Raw genomic sequence first — 22,943 nt, 5'->3', positions numbered from 1 at the left:
TAACACTTTGTGAAGATAATGCAAGATCATATTAAACTTAACATATTTTATTTGTTAGTCCTCATGAAACTATTTTTTTTTCTAATCACAATTGAGGCTGATAGCGATTGCGTGAGTTGTCTAGAGCAGAAGCAGTAGACTCCAGGACTGATAGAAATTGACTCTCAGCCTCCGCGCCGACTCCCCATCATCAAAGTAGATGCATGTGAAGTTCTCAAGCTTTTTGGAGAGAAAGTAGGAACAAATCACTGGTAAACTGAAGTCATTTTCAGGTCAGAAATAAAGCCCATGGCAAATAGGTTAATCACCCGAGACCAGCGGTGTGCCAATTACTTTAAACCAATGAGAGGGTAAGGAGGAGAAACTATTTCACAGAAAGTGTTATTATGGTGAGGAATGCACTATTTGGAAAGGAGGTGGAATCAAATTCAATAAGAACTTTAAAATATATGAGATGAGTTGGAAAATAACTATTTTTTAGCATAAAGGAGAGCAAGTTACCATATGGGACTACATTGGACAGTTCCTTCAGATACCATTCACTGCTGTGTTGTAATACATTACACCTGTCCTCTTTTTGGGTGTACAACAAAGTAGACCAACTTATATCTCAGTCACTTTGTCATTGAATTAAGAAATGCACTTTTGTTTACAGATAATGTCAATTAACATTTTTTGATTCAAAGGGACGGAAAAATCAAAGAGTAAGATTTAAGAAAAGGTCCATATTTGTACTAAGTACATCCAACTAGCTTGGTTGTCATGAGTAAACAGCTTGGGGCATTAATCAAGCCAGTCTCCTTTATAAATGCTACACGTGAACACTTCTACAACAGACATAGAAATTAGAATTGCACTCTGTCTAATTAATCCTTTTTGGAATTTCTATGGTATCAGTTTAAGACTTAAAGAACTTTAGAATTATATAACTCCAAAGAGAATTAAAACCCATTAGACAATTAACAAAGTGCTCCATTTTAATAAAAAAAGTACAAAATAGTATCAGCTAAAACAGATGATTGATTTTTGCAGACTTTTCTTCTTAGCACAAATCGTGTTAAATATTATCATGAGCATGATCAGCTGATCACCAACTCTTGAACATCTCCTGGAATTCCTCCACAGAAACAGTGAGGAACAGACCTTTTACTGTAAACTTCCAAGATATGTACCTTTCTTCTGGAATTTGTTGGATGATTATCAGCATTCTGCTCCAAGCTGTCCACCTGCTAATGAAAGAATGCACCTGTTACCATTATGTACCAGAAAACAAAATTTACACCTGACCAAACAACCAAACAAATTCTGAGTGATGATAGAACCCATCAAAATACCAGTGCAACCCCTTGCCTCAATTGAGCTCCATATTTCAATTTGGTTTGAGATTAAATAAAAGAACCCAAAAACATGTGCAGTGCAAACAGCAGGGACAATATTTCTCTAGCTTTAATAGGTGGATTTGGACTTTGAGGCAGCTATTGGTCAGATGGATTAGCAGTCAGGCCGATGTGATATCATCAGGCAGTAACCCTGGTGATTCAGATGACATGTTCTCACTTACGTTTAATTGGTTGAGGGGCTCTGTAATGCAGTGGTAGGAGCCATATCCCTGAAACAGAAGGCCTGGGATCATGTCTCACCAAGGTGTATCATAACATGTTTGAACAGGTTGATTGGGGGTGGTGGGAAGATCCAAGTTTAATTGACAGACAACACTTGGCATTTCCATTGGTACAGACAGCCCACTCACCTGCAGTTCACCAACTATCCACTTTCATATTCACTGAGTTGCCATTTTCTTGCACATTATTCTATCCCCATGCTACTCAGAGTCACAATCCTCTGTCCCACTCTCTCATCATGTTCATAATGGACTGAAATTTTACCAGCCCTCTGTACTAAGAAGTAAGTAGGCTGAGGGAACATAAGAATGGATGGTGCCATTTGGACCTACCAGGCTGTGGACGACAGGTTATTGAGTATATTTAAGACAGAGATAGATGGGTTCTTGATTAATAAGGGGATCAAGGGTTACGGGGAGAAAGCTGGAGAATGGGGTTAAGAAACTTATCAACCATGATTGAATGGTGGAGCAGATTCAATGGGCTGAATGGCCTAATCTTTGTTCCCAGGTCTTATGGTGTAATGTAAAGTTAATGCTCAGTAACAGGAAATGATTAAGTTGATTAGGTTATGCTGTCATCACCACTTTCTTGTCTGCAACCCATAAACCCTTGACTCTTTTGCCTATCAAAATTAAAACATCTCCACTGCCTTCTGGGAAAAAGAAATTCACACTAACAACACTCAGAGGAAGAAAGTTTCCCTTACTCTGTTATAAAAAACACACCTCTTAATCTTAAATTATGTTCACTAGTTTTAGCCTCTTCTCACAAGAGGATACATTCTCCACTCTATCCAGTCCCCACAAACTCTTAGGTTTCAATAAGATTACCTCATATTCTGCTAAGCTCCAGTGCTAAACCCAACTTGTTCAACATGTCGTCACACATAAGCCCATCATTCCAGGAATGAATCAAGTCAACTTTCTTAATATCATTTTTCCAGTAGAGATCAAAACTGTACAGCTATAGAAAAACTTCCCTCCTTTCACCTTCCATTCCAATCACAGCAAACAACAACATTCCCCTTACCTTCCTAATCATTTGCTGTACGTCAGTATTAACTTTACATAAGACCATAAGACATGGGAGCAAACATGAGGCCATTTTGCCAATCGAGTCCGCTCCACCATTCAGTCATGGCTGATAATTTTCTTCAACCCCATTCTCCTACTTTCTTCCCATAACCCTCGATCCCCTTGACAATCGAGAACCTATATATCTCTGTCTTAAATATACTCAATGACCTGGCCACCACAGCCTTCTGTGCTAATGAATTCCATAGATTCACCACTCTCTGGCTGAAGAAGTTTCTCCTTATCTCTCTTCTAAAAGGTCTTCCCTTTACCCTAAGGCTGTACCCTCAGGGTCTAGTCTCTCCTGCCAATGGAAACGTCTTCCCAACTTCCACTGTCTCCAGACCATTCAATAATGCTGTGAGTTTCAAATACATCCCCCCCCCCCATCCTTCTAAATTTCCTTGAGGATAGAACAAGAGTCAGCAAATGTTCCTCATTTGTTAAGCCTTTCATTCCTGGGATCATTCTTGTGAACCTCCTCTGGACCCACTCCAGGGCTAGTACATCCGTCCTGAGATATGGGGCCTAAATTGCTCACAATACTCTAAATGTGGTCTGACCAGAGCTTTATAAAGCTGCAGAAGTACATCCCTGCTTTTATATTCTAGTCCTCTTGAAATAAGTGCCAACATTGTATTTGCCTTCCTAACTACCAACTCAACCTGCAAGTTTACTTTAACAGCATCCTGGACTAGAAATCCCAAGTTCCTTTGCACTTCAGATTTCTGAATTTTTTCCTCATTTAGATAATAGTCCATGCCTCTATTCTTCTTACCAAAGTGCATGACCTCACACTTTCCTACGTTGTATTTCATCTTCCACTTCTTTGCTCATTCTCCTAACCTGTCTAGGTCTGTCTGCAGCTTCCCCACCTCCTCAATACATTCCTGTCCCTCTACTTATCTTTGTATCATCTGCAAACATAGCCAGAACACCCTCAGTTCTTTCATCTAGATCATTAATGCATAAAGTGAAATGTTGTGATCTGAACACCGACCCTTGTGGAACACCATTAGTCACTGTCAGCCATCCTGAGTAGGACCCATTTATCCCCACTCTCTGCTTTCTGCCAGACAGCCAAGTTTCTATCCATGCTAGTACCTTGCTTCTAACACCATGGGCCCTTATCTTACTCAGCAGCCTCCTGTACAGCATCTTGTCAAAGGCCATCTGGAAGTCCAGGTTGATAAAATCCATTGGCTCCCCATGGTCTAACCTACTCCTTACCTCCTCAAAGAATTCTAACAGATTTGTCAGGAGAAAGTGAGGACTGCAGATGCTGGAGATCAGAGTCAAGAGCGTGGTGCTGGAATGGCACAGCAGGTCAGGCAGCATCCGAGGAACAGGAGAATCAAGGAGGCCTCATTTCTAGTGAAGGGCTTATGCCCAAAACATCAATTCTCCTGCTCCTCGGATGCTGCCTGACCTGCTGTGCTTTTCCAGCACCACACTCTTAACAGATTTGTCAGGCATGACCTCCCCTTACCTATGACTGAGGTCAGGCTAATTAGCCTGTAATTTCCCATCTTTTGTCTTACTTCCTTCTTAAACAGGGAGATTAAATTAGCGATTTTCCAGACCTCTGGGACCCTCCCTGACTCCACTGATTCCGGAACAATCACCACTAACATCTCCACCATCTCTTCAGCTATCTCCTTCAGACTCTGGGGTGTAGTCCATGTGATCCAGTTGATTCATCCACCTTCGGACCTTTCCGTTTTTCTAGCACTTTCATCTTGGTGATGGCCACCATATTCACCTCTGGCCCCCGACTCTCTTGAATTTTTGGGATGTTACTCGTGTCTTCCACCATAAAAGACTGACGCAAAGTACTTATTCAGTTCCTCAGCCATTTCTTTAGTCCCCACTACTACTTCTCCAGTGTGCTTGTCAAGCGGTCCAATGTCCACTTCTGCTTCCCCTTTGCCCTTTATGTATCTAAAGGAACTCTTTCAATCTTCTTTTATATCACTGGCTAGCTTATCCTTGTATTTAATCTTCTCCCTCCTTATTTCTTTTTCATTATTCTCTGTTAGTCTTTTTAGGCTTCCCAAGCCTTTGGTTCCCACTGCCCTTCGCCACATTATCTGCGTTTATGCTGTCCCTGACTTTCCTTGTCAGCCATGGTTGCCTCATCCTCCCTTTAGTATACTTCTTTTTCTAAGAATGAATTTTTGCTGTATCTCCTGAATTACTCCCAGAAACATGATTAATGTCCAAGAAACTTAGGTCTCTCTGTACCACCAACTTCTGCAATTTCTTTACATATAAATAATATTCTGCTTTTCTATTCTGTAAGAATATAAGATATAGGAGCAGAATTAGGCCATTTGGCCCATTGAGTCTGCTCTGCCAATCATGACTCATATGCTTCTCAACCCAATTCTCTTGCCTTCTCCCTATAACCCTCGATCCCCTTATAATTAAGAACATGTCTAACTTTATTCTAAATACACTCAATGACTTGGCATTCACAGTCCTTGCGGCAATGTGTTCCACAGATTAACCACCCTCTTGCTGAAGAAATTTCCTCACCTCAGTGCTAAAATGTGACCCCTTCCCTCTGAGGCTGTGCCCTCAGGTCCTAGTCTCTCCTACTAAGTAGAAACGTCTTCTCCACATCACTTTATCCAGGCCTCTCAGTATACTGTAAGTTTCCATGAGATCCCCCTCATCTTTCTAAATTCTGAATAAAACCCAGAGTCCTCAGCCACTCCGCATATGACAAGCCATTCGTCCCCACGATCATTCTTGTAAACCTCGTCTGGATCCATTCTAATGCCAGCAGATATTTCCTTAGATACGGAGCTCAAATCTGCTCACAATATTCCAAAAGCAGTCTGATCGGACTCTTATACAGCCTCAGTAGTACATCTCTGCTCTTGTATTCTAGCCCTTTCGAAATGAATGCTAGTATTGCATTTACCTTCCTACTGCCAAACAGGACAAGTCCACATTTACTTGTGTTATGCCCAATCTGCCGAAATTGTACCCACTCACTTAATCTGTCTCTATCCCTTGACAGTCTATACCTTCACTTGACAACTTACTTTCCTATGTATTTTAGTGTATTAGGCAAATTTAGCAACTGTATATATGGTCTGCTCATAGTAAATTGTTGAAGTCCCAGCATCGATCCCTTTGGAAATCCACTCGTTACAGCTTGCAACCTGAAAAAGACTCATTTATTCTTCTCTGCTTCACGTAAGCTAATCATCATTTATCCATGCTTAACATATACCATACGCCATCTGTTCTTATCTTGCACAGATGCAGCAGCTTACCAGATCCTTTTTGGAAATCCAAGTACATCACATTTACCAGTATCCCTCGATTGACTGAATGTTATTTGTCAACAAACTCTAAGAAATTAGTTAAACATAATTTCCATTTCAACAAACCATGTTGGCTCTGCAGGACAATTTTGTAATTTTCTAAGTATCCTGCTATACCCTCCTTTTAATGAATTTTAGCATCTTCCTGATATAACATATTAGGCCAGTTAATCCTGTAATTTCTGGTTTTCTGCCTCCTTCCTATCTTAATAAAGGTGACACATTTGCTACTTTCCAATCTCCTTCCAGAATGTATGGAATTTTAAAAGATTACAACCAATACATCTACAATCTGTGCCACCACTTACGTTGTGATCCTTGGATCAGGCATACCAGTCCGGGAATCTGTCCACCTTTAGATTCAATAGATTCCTCTGCAACTTTTCCCTTGTGATGGTGATTGTTTTAAGTTCATTCTTCCATAAAAACCTTTGGTTTACAATGACCTTTGGGAATTTTTTAAAACTTCTACTGCAAAGACCAACACAAAATACTCTGCCTATAGCTCTGCCACTTCTTTGTTTCCCATTATCAATTCCCGAGATTAATTCTCTAGAGGACGAACACTAGCTTTACTTATTGTTTTCCAAATCAAATATTTGTTGAAAAAAACTTATTGCCTGTCCTTTTTTACTCATGAGCTTTCTCTCATAATCTGCCTCCTGCCATTCTTTACTGGCTTTTGTGGGCGGCACGGTGGCACAGTGGTTAGCACTGCTACCTCACAGCGCCGGAGACCCGGGTTCAATTCCCGCCTCAGGCGACTGACTGTGTGGAGTTTGCACATTCTCCCCGTGTCTGCGTGGGTTTTCTCCGGGTGCTCCGGTTTCCTCCCACAGTCCAAAGATGTGCAGGTCAGGTGAATTGGCCATGCTAAATTGCCCGTAGTGTTAGGTAAGGGGTAGATGTAGATGTACATGTAGGGGTATGGGTAGGTTATGCTTCGGCGGGGCGGTGTGGACTTGTTGGGCCAAAGGGCCTGTTTCCACACTGTAAGGAATCTAATCTAAGGCTCTTAAGTCTGTTTAATTAATTGACCTACAATTAGTCTTTGCAGATTTATGCAGTTCTTTTTTCAAGTTAATACTTTCCCTATCTTCCTTACATAACCACGAATAATGTATTCTTCTCACAGAATATTTTGCAAAGGACAAAATATTCAATTTTTCATTCAGTTTTTACATTGTTGGCCAATACATATGCAGCTATATCTTTATCATTGATTTTAAGAAATATAAATATAAATAATCTTAATTTTTATAAAGTAAATCTTTATTCTTATTTTATTCTAAATATAACACTTCCGACTGACTCAGTTGGCAATGATTCTTTATTAATTGCAATAATTTCAACTCTTTTAAATTGTAGTACTGAATATTAACAAGGGTCACTGGATTAATATGAAATACAAATAACTTGTCCATATTTAAAATTATTTTTGGAACATACTGAAGACTTTGAGAAAATCTTGATAATAGGTACTTGAGATTGTTATCAATGCAGTTCATGATTAATAACTGCATGAAACCAAAGTAAAACAAAGCTAATTGCTACAGGAAATAGCAGATGTGATCATAATTCAAACATTTGACCAATTTTCTGTGACATGTCTTGCTAAAAGTTAGGACTACATCTATTCATCATGTTTAAGGCTAGCCTGCAGTAGAGTTTTATCTCATTAATTATATTGTATATTAACTTTATGTTTACATCAAGTTTTGCAGGGAAGTTCTAAATATGTATGTGAATTGTTTAATGAGTTTATACTAGCTAATTCTTAATTAAACTTTCTCCAAGGTCATAATCCCAAACCACCTGATGAAGGTGCAGCGCTCCGAGAGCTAGTGCTTCCAAATAAACCTGTTGGACTATAACCTGGTGTTGTGTGATTTTTAACTTTATAATCCCAAACAATATCTTGTTCAAAGGCTACTCACAGATGTACTCCAACTTTCAAATGTAGCATTGCGGACAATGAAATTAATTCTTAACAAAGGGATGAGCTGCTCAGAAACCTATAAACCTGCAATCCTATAATTTTAAAGGCTTTCATTTACTTGATAACTGGTTGCTGGGATAGCACTGATTTACTGATTAATTTCCTTATTTGCTCACAATGGACTGCAAAACAAGGGTGAATGTTGCTGTATCAAGCATCTAGCATCTACCCAGCAAGAACAGTTCGAGGCTCAGAAGCACTTTCAATTCTGCAAGGGCTACAATTAACAGTAAGGAGGGTTGTGGAGGGTAAATGCAGGGCTCATGACCTGGCATCATACAGGCAAAAGAATTCTGATGCCTTGTGACTTAGAAGCCCAGATCAAACATGAGTAAATACCTGAGACGAAGCAGGTAATTCACAAGAGAAACCCATTAAAAGGTACCTCAGGCATCAACACAAAGCCATTTACTCATTTTTGCAAGGGTTTCTTAATACATCACAGCAATGGTAATTACTTTGATACATTTTAAACTATTTTGTTCAGATTTGAACACCATGGATGTGGTTAATTTTTTTTTAGATAAATGTTCTTTCAAGGTAATAATGAAATCCTTATGGAATTCTCTTCCCCGACCAAATGAGGCATTTCCTGATGCTGCTAATATCTGAAATAATCAATGTTCATTGACAGCATTCATTATTTATAAATTGGTAATTAGCAATGCCAATTTACAAAGTGGAAGGATGCTCTCAGAGGCACTGGGGATTCATTATTAGAGTGTTTCCATTTTTACTGTAACTTTGAAATAACAGTGTTCATGTTCAATTATAGGTCGTACAAGATTTTGTGCAAATGCTTTGAATATTTCATTTTATTTTGTACCATATACAATTAATAAATAGAAGTGTTGAAATAATTTCTGCAAGTTTTCCCTTTCTGTTGAGACTGCAGTCCTCCCATATCAAAGATATGCTCAGCTCATGCCTTGACATTCCACAACAATGGAAGGATTGAACAGAAAGTGTTCCCTTTCAGAAGTAGGGATATTTACACTAATCCAAACCACACTAAGAAATGATTAGTTAACACAATGCAGACCACATTTAAGTGACCAGTGAATCTAATTGCATGATTTAGCATTTTTGTCAAAGTATCAGTTATAAAATTTAAGGATACAGTTTAGATTTTTAAAAAGAGGAAGGAAAGATTCCTTACAGCCTATTTTAATTATAATAGCTATTAATTAGAAAAAGGTTAGGTATCACTAGCTGTTGAGTTTATAAAATTTGAAAAGCACCAGGCAAAACCAATTTATGTTTGATCAGTAAATCTAATGTGATAAAATGTCCCTGAGGTGGGAGATTTAAGCATGAAATTAGAATTCCTACAGTGTGGAAACAGGTGCTTCAGCCCAGCAAGTCAACACCGACCCTCCAAAGAGTAACCCACCCAGACCCATTCCCTTTCTACTCTACTGACTAATGCACCAAACCAACACATCCCTGAACAGTATGGACAATTTAGCATGGCCAATTCACCTAACCTGCACATCTTTAGACTGTGGGAGGAAACTGGAGCACCCGGAGGAAACCCACTTAGACACAGGGAGAATGTACAAACACTACACAGACAGTCGCCCGAGGTTGAAATCGAACCAGGTCGCTGGTGCTATGAGGCAGCAGTGCTGACCTCTGAGCCACTGCGCTGCCTTTATACATTTATTTTACTGACTGCAAACTTCATGCAGACAATCACCCAAGGTTGGAATTGAGCGCGGGCTACTGGTGCTGTGAGGCTGCATCGCCAACAGCTGAGCCACTGTGCTGCCAAATTCTACAACTTAGAGCCTAGACGGCTGAAGAACACTAGCCAATGGAATATTGAAGGAGTGAGGTAGAGACTGAGATATTCAAGCATTTACCTTTTTACCCAACCACAACTTTCGCAAGAACTTTCAAAAGCTGATTGGAGGCACATGTTCGCATGTAAAGGGATGGTTGGAAATGGGAAGCCTTCAGAAATAAGATAACGAGAATCCAGAAAAAGTGTATTCCTGTCAGGGTGAAAGGAAAGGCTGGTAGGTAAAGGGAATGCTGGATGACTAAAGAAATTGAGGGTTTGGTTAAGAAAAAGAAGGAAGCATATGTAAGGTATAGACAGGATAGATCGAGTGAATCCTTAGAAGAGTATAAAGGCAGTAGGGGTATACTTATGACATAAATCAGGAGGGCAAAAAGGGGACATGAGATTGCTTTGGCAAATAGAATTAAGGAGAATCCAAAGGGTTTTTACAAATACATTAAGCACAAAAGGTTAACTAGGGAGAGAATAAGGCTCCTCAAAGATCAGCAAGGCGGCCTTTGTGTGGAGCCGCACAAAATGGGGGAGATACTAGATGAGTATTTTGCATCAGTATTTACTGTGGAAAAGGATATGGAAGATATAGACTGTAGGGAAGTAGATGGTGACATCTTGAAAAATGTCCAGATTACAGAGGAGGAAGTGCTGGATATCTTGAAACGGGTAAAGGTGGATAAATCCCCAGGACCTGATCAGGTGTACCCAAGAACTCTGTGGGAAGCTAGAGAAGTGATTGCTGGGCCTCTTGCTGAGATATTTGTATCATCGATAGTCACAGGTGAGGTGCCAGAAGACTGGAGTTGGCAAACATGGTGCCACTGTTTAAGAAGAGCGGTAAGGACAAGCCCAGGGAACTATAGACCCATGAGCCTGACCTCAGTGTTGGGCAAGTTGTTGGAGGGAGTCCTGAGGGACAGGATGTACATGTATTTGAAAAGGCAAGGACCGATTAGGGATAGTCAGCGTGGCTTTGTGCGTGGGAACTCATGCCTCACAAACTTGATTGAGTTTTTTGAAGAAGTAACAAAGAGGATTGATGAGGGCAGACCAGTAGATGTGATCTATGTGGATTTCAGTAAGGCATTCAACAAGGTTCCCCATGGGAGACTGATTAGCAAGGTTAGATCTCATGGAATACGGGGAGAACTAGCCATTTGGTTACAGAACTCGCTCAAAGGTAGAAGACAGAGGGTGGTGGTGGAGGGTGGTGTTTTTCAGACTGGAGGCCTGTGTCCAGTGGAGTGCCACAAGGATTGGTGCTGGGTCCTCTACATTTTGTCACTAACATAAATGATTTGGATGCGAGCGTAAGAGGTACAGTTAGTAAGTTTGCTGATGACACTAAAATTGGAGGTGTAGTGGACAGCGAAGAGGGCTACCTCAGATTACAACAGGATTTGGATCAGATGGGCCAATGGGCTGAGAAGTGGCAGATGGAGTGTAATTCAGATAAATGCGAGGTGCTGCATTTTGGGAAAGCAAATCTTAGCAGGACTTATACACTTAATGGTAAGTTCCTAGGGAGTGTTGCTGAACAAAGAGACCTTGGAGTGCAGGTTCATAGCTCCTTGAAAGTGGAGTTGCAGGTAGATAGGATAGTGAAGAAGGTGTTTGGTATGCTTTCCTTTATTGGTCAGAGTGTTGAGTACAGGAGTTGGGAGGTCATGTTATGGCTGTACAGGACATGGTTTAGGCCACTGTTGGAATATTGTGTGCAATTCTGATCTCCTTCCTATTGGAAAGATGTTGTGAAACTTGAAAGGGTTCAGAAAAGATTTACAAGGATGTTGCCAGGTTCAGAGGATTTGAGCTATAGGGAGAGGCTGAACAGGCTGGGGCTGTTTTCTCTGGAGCATCGGAGGCTGAGGGGTGACCTTATAGAGGTTTACAAAATTATGAAGGGCATGGATAGGGTAAATCGGCAAAGTCTTTTCCCTGGGGTCGGGGAGTCCAGAGCTAGAGGGCATAGATTTAGGGTGAGAGGGGAAAGATATAAAAGAGACCTAAGGGGCAACTTTTTCACGCAGAGGGTGGTACGTGTATGGAATGAGCTGCCAGAGGAAGTGGTGGAGGCTGGTACAATTGCAACATTAAAGAGGCATTTGAATGGGTACATGAATAGGAAGGGTTTGGTGGGATATGGGTCGGGCGCATGCAAGTGGGACTAGATTGGTTTGGGATATCTGATCGGCATGGCCGGGTTGGACCGAAGGGTCTGTTTTCATGCTGTCCGTCTCCATGATTCTATGACTCTATACCGCCCATTGTTCTCGAGTCAAACAGACAGATCAGTCCAATCAGTCCATGCTGATTATAATCTCAAACTAAACGCATCCCACTTACCTGCACTTGGCCTATATCCCTCCAAACATTTCTTATTCATGTACGTAGGGGTGAGTAGGTTAGATTATTTTATTTTACATTAGAATTAATCCTCGGTACAACATCGTGAGCCGAAGGGCCTGTTTTGTGCTGTACTTTTCTAAGTTCTATGTACTTATCTAAATGTCTTTTAAATATTGTAATTGTACCCACATCACATTGTGTGCACTGACACATTTGGGGATAATTGGATTTTGCTTAATTGTAGCCATGTGTCAAGTCATTCCTGCATCTAATTGTTGGAGAGAAAAAAATCCCTGTAGGAGTAACTGCATCTGTCACTGGCTTTTCTTACGCAGCCACTGCATTAACATGCAATTTTCATGTTTCCTAATTGATTAACCTGACCAGATATGATAACAACCCAGAATGACTTGATTTCAATTCTAGTTTCAAGGTATATCCCAAATGTGGAATTTGACAGGATCGGGAGTTGGGAACAGGACGGTATGAATTGACAGAATAAAGTGAATGTGGTCATAGGCTGCGCACATTTTAGGGACATTTTCCTGTTTGTGATGCTCGGGTCCCACTGCCCACAGGGTGATAGCTTTCTCTATCATCAGCAATAATAAACCAAACCCAAAAGGTGTGGCTGGAGGAAGTCAGAGTCTGCCATGTGGGACCATGCTCTCGATTCAAAGCCAAAAGCAATTTAACAGGATGTGTGACAACAATGCCACATACAATGTCATCCTGAGCTGGTATTTCATGTACACTGTCTTGTCAGGGCAGGATTGAAATGTGTGGGGCTCATACAATTGGCTGCCATGTCAGCAGTGTCATACCCGTTTCCTACCATTACTGTTGGGACTTTATTCTTGGCAGGAAAAGCTGACCCTCCCCTTACCCATGATGAAATTAAGGGACACTTCCCCTTTGCTGCTGGGATTTCACCAATGGCAACAGATACCAAGATCTCATAGCCTTTTGCTTCGCACTCGTCTCCGTCCTTCTGTAGTATATTTTACCGCAGATAGCTGTCGAGGCTGGGTTGTTAAGTACATCGAAGGGCGAGATAGATTTTTAATCAGCAAATAAAACAAGAGTAATGGGGAAAAGGCAGGAAAGTGGTGTTGAGGATGACCAGATTAACCATAATCTAATTGAATGGTGGACCAGAGTTGATGGGCTAAATGGTCTAGGTTAGATTAGATTAGATTTAGATTACTTACAGTGTGGAAACAGGCCCTGCGGCCCAACAAGTCCACACTGACCCGCCGAAGCGCAACCCACCCAGACCCATTCCCCTACATAACCCCTTCACCTAACACTACGGGCAATTTAGAATGGCCAATTCACCTGACCTGCACATTTGTTTGGACTGTGGGAGGAAACCGGACCACCTGGAGGAAACCCACGCAGACACGGGGAGAATGTGCAAACTTCACACAGAGAGTCGCCTGAGGCAGGAATTGAACCTGGGTCTCTGGCGCTGTGAGGCAGCAGTGCTAACCACAGCAGTCTACTTCTGCTTCTAATTCTCAAGATCTAAAAAGATGATGGTGACACAGGTAAGAAACTCAAAATTGTGTTCTTATTTGGTATCACCAAGGGTTTATGGGCTGCACGGTGGCACAGTGGTTAGCACTGCTGCCTCACAGCGCCAGAGACCCGGGTTCAATTCCCACCTCAGGTGACTCTCTGTGCGGAGTTTGCACATTCTCCCCGTGCCTGCGTGGGTTTCTTCCGGGTGCTCCGGTTTCCTCCCACAGTCCAAAAATGTGCAGGTTAGGTGAATGGGCCATGCTAAATTGCCCGTAGTGTTAGGTGAGGGGGTAGGTGTAGGGGTATGGGTCTGGGTTGTATACGCTTCGGCGGGTCGGTGTGGACTTGTTGGGCCGAAGGGCCTGTTTCCACACTGTAAGTAACCTAATCTAAAAAAAATCAGCAGTTGAGACTCAGGAGAGAACCATAGATAACTCTCTGGGGATTCCAGAACTGACGTACAGGAGTGGAAAGATAAACCCTTGTAAAATATTGTTACAACAACTGAAAACCAGACAAGTACCACATATTCCATGTGATATCAAAATAACTATATTAGTGCTACAGGTTAAACTTTAATGTCCAAAATGGGTGAGTGAAAATGTCATCCTTATATTGCGCTATCTAGGTAATCATTATTGCTGCGTGATGCTGTTAATTGTTTTATTCATTTGTATGGCAATTCTCATCAACATTCCAACCAATCCTGCCTGGTCTTCTACATTTTCTAGCCAGTGGAGAGTTCCTGAATTGAATTCTTCCTGGCCATGCTGACAAGCTACGATGTGGGGACAGAGAGAGCAGGAAGGGATGGAGGTTCACGTGCTGAGGTGAGTACAGCTTTAAAAGTAATGGAAAACACACCAGCCTCCATGGAGCCAGGCATTGTAAAGGACAGAAAAGGTTACCATGAAGGAGTCCTGTTCTCAACCCTTCCTCCTGCATGAGGCACGGTGACCCTCAAGTTAAACCACCAGCTATTGTCTCTCTCCCTCTAACGAGTGAGCATTCCTATGGTCTGGTAAGATTATGGCAAATTTTCAAGTTGCAGCTACTACTTTTGTTTTCATTAACATAGCTAATAATTAGCAAAAAGTAAGTATCCAATGACAATAGTTTTAAATTCTGTCACAACATTTTAAAAGTTGCCTGCCAGCAATGCTTTTACATCTTTCTTGTAGCAATAACAAGCTTTTGATTTTTTAATCTAGAGTTTTAATCTAATGTTCAGCATTTCTAGGCAGCACCCAGTCGTTGGACCTCCGATCCTCTTGGAACCATACTGCACAATCTCTAGATAAATTGAATAACAACAGTCAAAAGAGAATCTTTGGGCTGGATTTAGTCCGACCATCACCGATGGTGCTGCAAATAGTTGAAATCTGACACTAGAAAGATATGGTCACTCCAGCCCATTACACAATGGTAAGTGCATGAATGCAGGTAATGTAGGCATTCTGCCAGATCACGTAATGGGGAGGAGTCTGATGTTGGGAAGGCCTCGTCACCTATCTCCAATCCTGGATCTGGTGCCGTATTTAACGAGTCAAAAAGGGTGGCACTGGAAAAGCACAGCAGGTCAGGCAGCATTCAAGGAGCAGGAGAGTCAACGTTTCGGGCATAAGCTCTTCATAAGGAATTTGGAAGGGGAAGGCGAATGAAAAAGACAGACAGCCCTATGTTACAGCTGCAATGCAGAGTATAGGAAGCCTGTAAATTGAATTGTCCAACTTTTAAATCTCAATTGCTATCAAAACAAAACATTTTCCAAAGTCCAAGTGAAAGAGTCCTCCAGCTTTATACAAAGTTCCATCGGAGGGATCAACACTTTTCCAAGATGTCTCCATCCAGCCAACTTGTCATCTCATGGTTTTGCTTGCTGCATGACCTCCTTCACACTGCTATCTGCTGATGGGCACAAGGGACCAGCAGATATGGTCAACGTAGTGTGCAAAGGACAGCAGGTGTGACCTTCATCTGAGACACTTGATTCAGCTCTGATAAAGGATCAGTGACCTCCTCCATACTGTGAGAATTAGTTTGAGAGCCAGACTACCAATAAATGTATGTCAGAGAAAGAGGGGACTTTTATTTGAGTGCTACCCTTTAAAATGAGGTGTGATAACTTAGTTGACAATTAAAACTTTAATTCTTTTTTTTCAAATCAAGTCAAGTTGGTCAACAAATGGCAATTAGGAGAAAGTGAGGACTATAGATGCCGGAGGTCAGAATCGAGAGTATGGTGCTGGAAAAGTACAGCAGGTCAGGCAGCATCCAAGGAGCAGCAGAATCGACGTTTTGGGCATAAGCCCTTCATCAGGAATCATCCTGATGTAAGCTTATGCCCAAAATGTTGATTCTGCTGCTCCTTGGATGCTGCCTGACCTGCTATGCTTTTCCACCACTACATTATTGACAACAAATGTCAATGTATGAATTAAGATTTTCAATGCGACTTTGAGCAATCCAAATTGCTTCAAAAGACAAATTATGCATATGATGTAAAATACGTGAATAAAGTCTAGTTAATAAGAAGGAAAAATCTTATCGTAATCTATTTGTACTTTTATAATACTCACCCAACTCATTGTATGACCTGTCCAACCATTAACCAAATCTCAGTGAAATGTTTACACAAGCTAGAACCCTAGTCTTCAGGCATGAATGGCAAAACATTAACGTATGGTACAAATTTTGGACCCGTGTGTTTTTTGTTTCCTAATTTCAATTTCTATTTTTAGACAACTTCCGATCACACATCCCGAGAAGACTGGATCTCCCTGTCTTCAGGGGCATCGCAAATACCATTCCTTTTTTAGACAATAGTGGACATGAAATGCAGGGGGAGGGGAACTGAAATGAACAGTTCCTGTTTTGCAATTCTCGAGGGCAGCCATGCAACCACACTCTACTCCATTTAGCTGAAAGCTGTTCAAATCCACCCAAACAAGACAAGCAGGTTAGTGTGAACAGCTGACTACCCTAAAACTGGAGTCATGACCTGGATGGTAGTGAACACTTGTTTTTCAAGCTTGAACAATCAGGAATCCCTTTTTACGCATGAATTCAGTGTAATAATAGCCCATTTAAAACCATATGACAAAATATTAGAAGGAAATTGTATTGGATATTGGTACATGTACATTTTAATGGACTACACTGAAATTGACATTTTCTTCTAAACAGAAAGCTGTAGAGCCAGTAATTTGACCTCAGACATACAAAACTTCATGAAATGAATATTTCTAATGCTAGTATGTGACAGATGATTATAAATGCAGTCACAACAAGAACATTTACTGACAATTTCAATGAACTGATCCAACCGAGGGGAAGAAAACTTTAATTGATCATTTTTAATTGTTTGCATACAAGTATTGCAGTCAATAATAAATAGCCAATCAAGATATTTTCTATGAAATAAATCTGTTCAATAAAATTGCTTACTTGTCAGCATTGATTGCTAAACCAAGCTCTCTCAGATGGCATATTACAGCACCAACAGTCTAACAATAGATGTATTCTACATTGTGATGATAAATAAAAATGAGGGAACAACAACTAAGACAGTGACAAGTGTACAAAAGGCTTTTCACAAATTTCCATTAGCTACATAGAAGAGAAACTTTCATACATGCTGCAAGAACAGATATATGAACTAATTAATAGAAAGTGATTAATGCTGAAGAAACATATTTTGCCAACATTATTCATCTTACACTCAAAAAGAAATAACATTTACACTGTACGAGCGGAGAGTACTGATTTTGTTTTAAGTCTGTCTGTTTGGAGATTGTATGACGGCTTTCCATAGCCTTCCCATTCTGAGGTGGGATTTAAACCTAGCCTTCCTCGCCCAGAGGTAGAGACATTACCATTGTGCCACAAGACACTCAGAACTCCTTGTATATTTTCAAAACAAAACTACCTATTTGAATGATCAATGACACATTTTGTAACAGCTGAGACTTGATGCTGTATTTTCTCTCCCAAAGGTAGGGCCACTACCACACTGCACAAGAACACTAACTTGGAAAGTGCTGATTGATTGACAAGTGGACTCTGATTGGTAGAGATATTCCCACGGAGAATGCACAAGTTGGACAATGACTGACAGAGACAAATGTATTTTTTTAAGCAATAATCAAGTTCTTCTTGATCAAATGACGTAAATAAGTGGTTAGTAAGGGATGCATCCCAAAAGTAAAATGGTTTCTTTTATCTAAGCAGTATAGTATTGGTTCAGTGCTGTGTGATAGTGTTTCGTTAAAATAGAAATATTGCATTCTCAATTATTTTCACTTAGCATCTTTAGGACTCTGACCACTGAAGATAAGCAGAAGGTTATAGGCCAAACCTTCTAGTCTTTGGTTCACAGACATTGGATGAATGGCTGAAGACACACACTAGAATCCTTAGGAAGTCCTGACACACAGCCCTATGTGGAATGGGCAATTCCTTTGCTCCACAGTGCCCTCCACAACTACATCTAGCTCGGATTTAGAATTTGAGAGTCCAAACAGACCCATACTATTTACTGGAGTAGTTACCAAGGAACTGTAAGACCGATTAAAACCGGTCTGTTTGCAGCGTAACTACACAACTGACACCAAATATCCATCCACCCTCCAATAATCTGCCAAACCAGAACTGCCTCACAAACATCAGACCATTATGCTAATTACCCCTCAACTAAGCCCACAACCTGATGAGACTAGCTTGCTAACCCATTTATACCCCTTTCCTGGACCATGGAACCCCCATGACCATAGGGTCCCCTGAACATTTCATCAACCTGACTTCCCATCTCAAAGCACTCATTCATCTACCAAATCACTCACATAACCATCATCCATTCACTCATATTAGAACAGAGTGTTTAAACCCAGCATGTCCAATCTTATCCCAGTGGAGCATCCCAAGGGATGCTTCACTGCATGTTTCTGTGAAAGCCATGCTCTGAAGATCCCAGAAGAAAGGAACATCAGAAATAACCCAATGAGCATCTCCCAAGCAGCAGCAACACTTTCACCCTATTTGTTCATCTGTCAACAATACATTTATAAAGCTGCTGGACAGATCCCAACCAAATTTGGCACACACATTGGATAGTGTCCTCAGCAACAGTCTGGTTAGTTTTCTAGATCCAAATATAGATCCTGGAATATTTTAAAGAATCCATTAACATTCAGAGATAAAGTGAAGTGACATTTTTAAAATTAATATGATGGGCTGTTTTAAGACTTTCATCACTGAAGGCAGACAGAGGTAATATTTTCAACCAGTTTGTTAATCTATAAACAAACTCTCTCAAAAACTAATAAATGATTTGTATCAAATCTTAATATACAGCTAGATATGGTTCAAGAAAAAAATGTTACTTTTTATTTCACAAGCAAACAGATTCTGGAATGATTTAAAAGATATCCAGAGAAAAAGTGATTTGATTTTCTTTTACAAGCTGGGGGTTGTTTCAACTGTTGTGGTGGAATTTATCACAGCTGACAAACAGAGTGTTTTTAGGACAGATTGTTGGATGTGATTCGGTCAGTAGCCTCCACAGTGCGATATACGTTCATAATAAAAGTTTTCCTTTTTGCCAGCTTTGTAGTTGTAGAATATCAACTAAACAGGGAAAAAGTCTCAGGAAGAACTGCATAAGTGTAATAAATAGAGTTAGCACAACATAAAGGATGTATGCACTCTATTGAGTGGTCACGACACTTGTTAGGTAGCTAAATCGAACCTAAATGAATACTTCACAGAATTATTGCTAGTTTGAAATTCTAGCATTTTTGACAATTATGAAGGCATTTTTAAAATTAATATAGTTTTGTATTTTTTTGCGTTCACAGTTAAAAAATGTCAGTGACATTCAGCATTTAGCCCTCCTCTCTCCCTCAAGAGTACAACACAGGGTGATATTTTATTCTGCATTAACAACGTGTTATAGCCTTGAGTTTTATATTCCTCACACCAACCAGTCTCCACAAGTGAGGTAGCCAATTAGTACAGCAGCAAACTTCGTCATCCAATCAGTTTGCACTGGATTCAGACCAATGTCCCCAAGGTTGAAGGAGCCTGTGCAATTATATTTTGCCACTCAGTCCTTCACCACAGAATTTTAATATATAAAATTCTGATAAGAATTGTAATTAGTCTGTAATATGCTTTGACCAACTACATATTAGTAGCATTATGTATTTAATTCTGAGCTGTTTATGATGTCATATTGTGTTGCCACCTGTTAAAGGAATTGTAACATACAAGTACAGTATTTGAGCAAAATATTAGAGCTTTTGTAGTTGTAAAAATACTATACATGCTGACATAGAGAAAGCTGTTGCAATTTTGCAGTAAATAGAAAACCAAGGACACTTCCCACTCACGGGACCGCTGCTATTATTTTTAGATACCAGTAATATTGTGGAACAGAATATAGTTCAGACAATACATGTTTGAGTGACCTTCAATTTTATCATCAAAATCCCTTCAATTTCAAACTGAGCTCTATCCCAGACAATATTTTGCAAAAATATTTTTGCCTTCAGTACTGAGCTACCAGTTCTGCTGAGCAGCATGCAAAACTACAAAGTTACATTTTGTTTTAAGCAATTAAATGACCTTTACGATGTTTATCACAAGGTACAAGGTATGTTTCAAACTAATAGAATAATCAAACTCTCCTGACGGATTCAAACAATAGTAATAAGATTGTAAACTTTGAGTTTTCCTCAAAACATTTCCGTACATCTCTGGAGATTAAAACGGTTTAAAAAAACCTCTTTATTACCTGAGCCTGTATTTATGTTCCACCATCAGTAGAAAACAATCTACTTGCAAAGACATGATACCTGTCAGCAAATTACGACTCCCTGCTTCATATTATGCTGTTCAATGTAATGTTGCCTCTTGAACATTGTAACAGAATACCTAGTAATATAATGATCACATCTCCTCATAAATGTGAAGCATTTTTGCCCTCTATTGTTCTATTACAGTATGAATTGTAGAATTGTACAATTACCACATCAGCCTGCTTCTTCTTGAGGTTCAATCCATTTTTCAGAAGTGCAGGTAGGTCTTTTATCTTCTGCTTTAATTGTCCTTGCCCCTTTACATTTCTGCTCCATTTTAAAGCAGCTAAAAGTCCAACTTCTGGGACACAGAAACTGCCAGGAATATCAGTCGGTTGAGCCATTCTCTCACAAACTGGCACAGATACTCATTTTTCCTGTACTGCAATGTAGTTCAGTTTGCAGCTGAGTCCACTGTGTTCTGTTTGATAAGCTGCAGTTTTACGTACTCCACCCAGCCATTTGCCTTCTGCTGTGCATATAATCTGCATCTGCATTGTATATCGCATACTGAATGAGGTCATCTACAGGTGCAGGATATCCCATTATGCAATGTTTCCTCTTTTCCATTGTAAACCTCCAGTGCTCCAGAAAGGTGGTTTCTGTCTCAATTTCTGTTTCATACAAATCCGAACATACACAATTAATAATTGGATTGTCACAACTGAGGCTTTGCAGTTGAAAACAATGTCACTGCTTTTAGACAATGCAGTGCAAACTCACAAAAAATTAATCTGTAAATATTGAAATTTAGGTTATATTCCTGTTACCAGATACTTAACAAACAAATAAATTTCTAAACTGCAATCCTTTTGGCTGTGTTTTGATCTTTAACAGAGTTCTACAATCTCCAGAGACCACAGTTAATATTTTTTGTGTCTCAGATTTATCTTCCCTTATTAATTTATTACTTTAATGCAAATAATTAAACAATAGAAGTATTTAACAATAATTAATGAATATTCAAATACTTCATTTGCTAGTTACACAATGTACATTTCTTCCTCCTGTCAACAAAATAATAAATCCTTTGCTCTGTTATTTTGAGATTTTAAGACCTCTGTTTCAATGACAACATTTATTTATATAACACCTTCAATAATAGTTAGCTATTACTGCTCTTTGTTACTTGTGCCAAGTGACTGTTCTATTATTTAATGACAAGCAACATATAAAAAATCATTTCGCCACTTCACTTCTTATACAAGGTAGACAACCCTTTATCCAAAATCTGAAAAGCTCTGAAATCCAAAACTTTTAGTGGTATGTGGAACATCATTTTGGCGTGCGAACAGGTGACCCAACTCCAAACCCACTCGAACCACGTCACACAGATGTGCCACGGCTACATGGCCCAGCACTGGCAGGCATCAATTGTGTCTCAGTGCTCGTACTATTCACACGTGTGTCTGCTGTTAGGTAATTTTTTTAAATTTCACTCTGAAAATGTCATTTTTCCCGAAATCCAAAAAGTTCCGAATTCCGAAAAACAACTGGCCCTTGAGGATTTTGGAAAAACGATTGTCTACTTGTACTGTTTAAAGAATGAGTTCAATGCAACAGGTAATGCATGCCACAACATTAGTCTTTTGTATTCTCAAATACTTGTAGGGTAACACAACATGTACAATATTTGCAAAGGTCGTAACATGTCAGGATTCACCATGTCCAAGCAACTTTGGTGGTAGTGGTGGTGATTCATCCAGTGTAAAGCCAATTTCTTTAAAAAAGGTTACCAGGTTTTTGGTGAACTTTAGAGAAATGTTTCAAAACTGATTTTCAAACAAATCAGTACTGGCAAAGAAGTTAACTTATTCTGTCAGTTTTTCATTAACATTGAGAAGCAATGAACAGAGTACTGTGTATTTACACAATAAACAAAGCCCTACATTTTCTGGCCAGGTGGGAGGTAGAACTAGCAATGTGTCGCAAGGTGGTTGGATACACATTAATTTCCAAAAAGGTATAATTCTCAAAAATGAAACTGTTGTATCACAGCAACAGCGGTGATGATCACTCAGCAATTTCTGTTTTAATACTGATGCTCACAAAAATATTGGACGCACTACTCTAGGCCAGGGTTTCTCAACCTTCTTTGAGACCACTCTCAATGTGATACCAAAAAACAGACTTTCTGTAAAACAGTCCACCCCTAAACGAAAATTAGTTGAACACTTGTTTAAAAATTACACAATGGACCATATTATTCTATGAAAGGTAATCCATCGTGATGGTGCTGCTCGAGTCAAAATAATATCATCCATCTAGCAGTTCAACAGAGGAAAGAATCCCTCAGTAATCCATATAACAGTATCATGAATCCATTTATAAAGACCCAATGTTCAACTCGGAAATCTCTGAAATACCAAAATGGAGA

At 39.9% G+C, this 22,943-nt stretch overlaps 1 protein-coding gene across 2 annotated transcripts in view; it reads right to left on the bottom strand.

Annotated features, from left to right (window-relative positions):
• The window catches only part of rapgef5a (Rap guanine nucleotide exchange factor (GEF) 5a), a 180,102-nt gene extending 159,093 nt beyond the window's left edge, over nucleotides 1–21,009 (bottom strand). For both annotated transcript variants that reach the window (XM_072575316.1, XM_072575318.1), the window contains exons 1-2: nucleotides 20,737–21,009; nucleotides 1,173–1,229 (exon numbers count right to left, since the gene is read on the bottom strand). In XM_072575316.1, the coding sequence (XP_072431417.1) occupies nucleotides 1,173–1,229; nucleotides 20,737–20,910 (231 nt within the window). In that variant the 5' untranslated portion in view covers nucleotides 20,911–21,009. The remainder of the gene's footprint in view (nucleotides 1–1,172; nucleotides 1,230–20,736) is intronic.
• Nucleotides 21,010–22,943: the final 1,934 nt, after the last annotated feature.

The sequence above is a fragment of the Chiloscyllium punctatum genome, chromosome 8, assembly GCF_047496795.1.
Source record: "Chiloscyllium punctatum isolate Juve2018m chromosome 8, sChiPun1.3, whole genome shotgun sequence".
NCBI classification, from domain to species: Eukaryota; Metazoa; Chordata; class Chondrichthyes; order Orectolobiformes; family Hemiscylliidae; genus Chiloscyllium; species Chiloscyllium punctatum.
The sequence above is the reverse complement of the archived record's forward strand: the minus strand, read 5'-3'. Positions and strand labels throughout refer to the sequence as shown.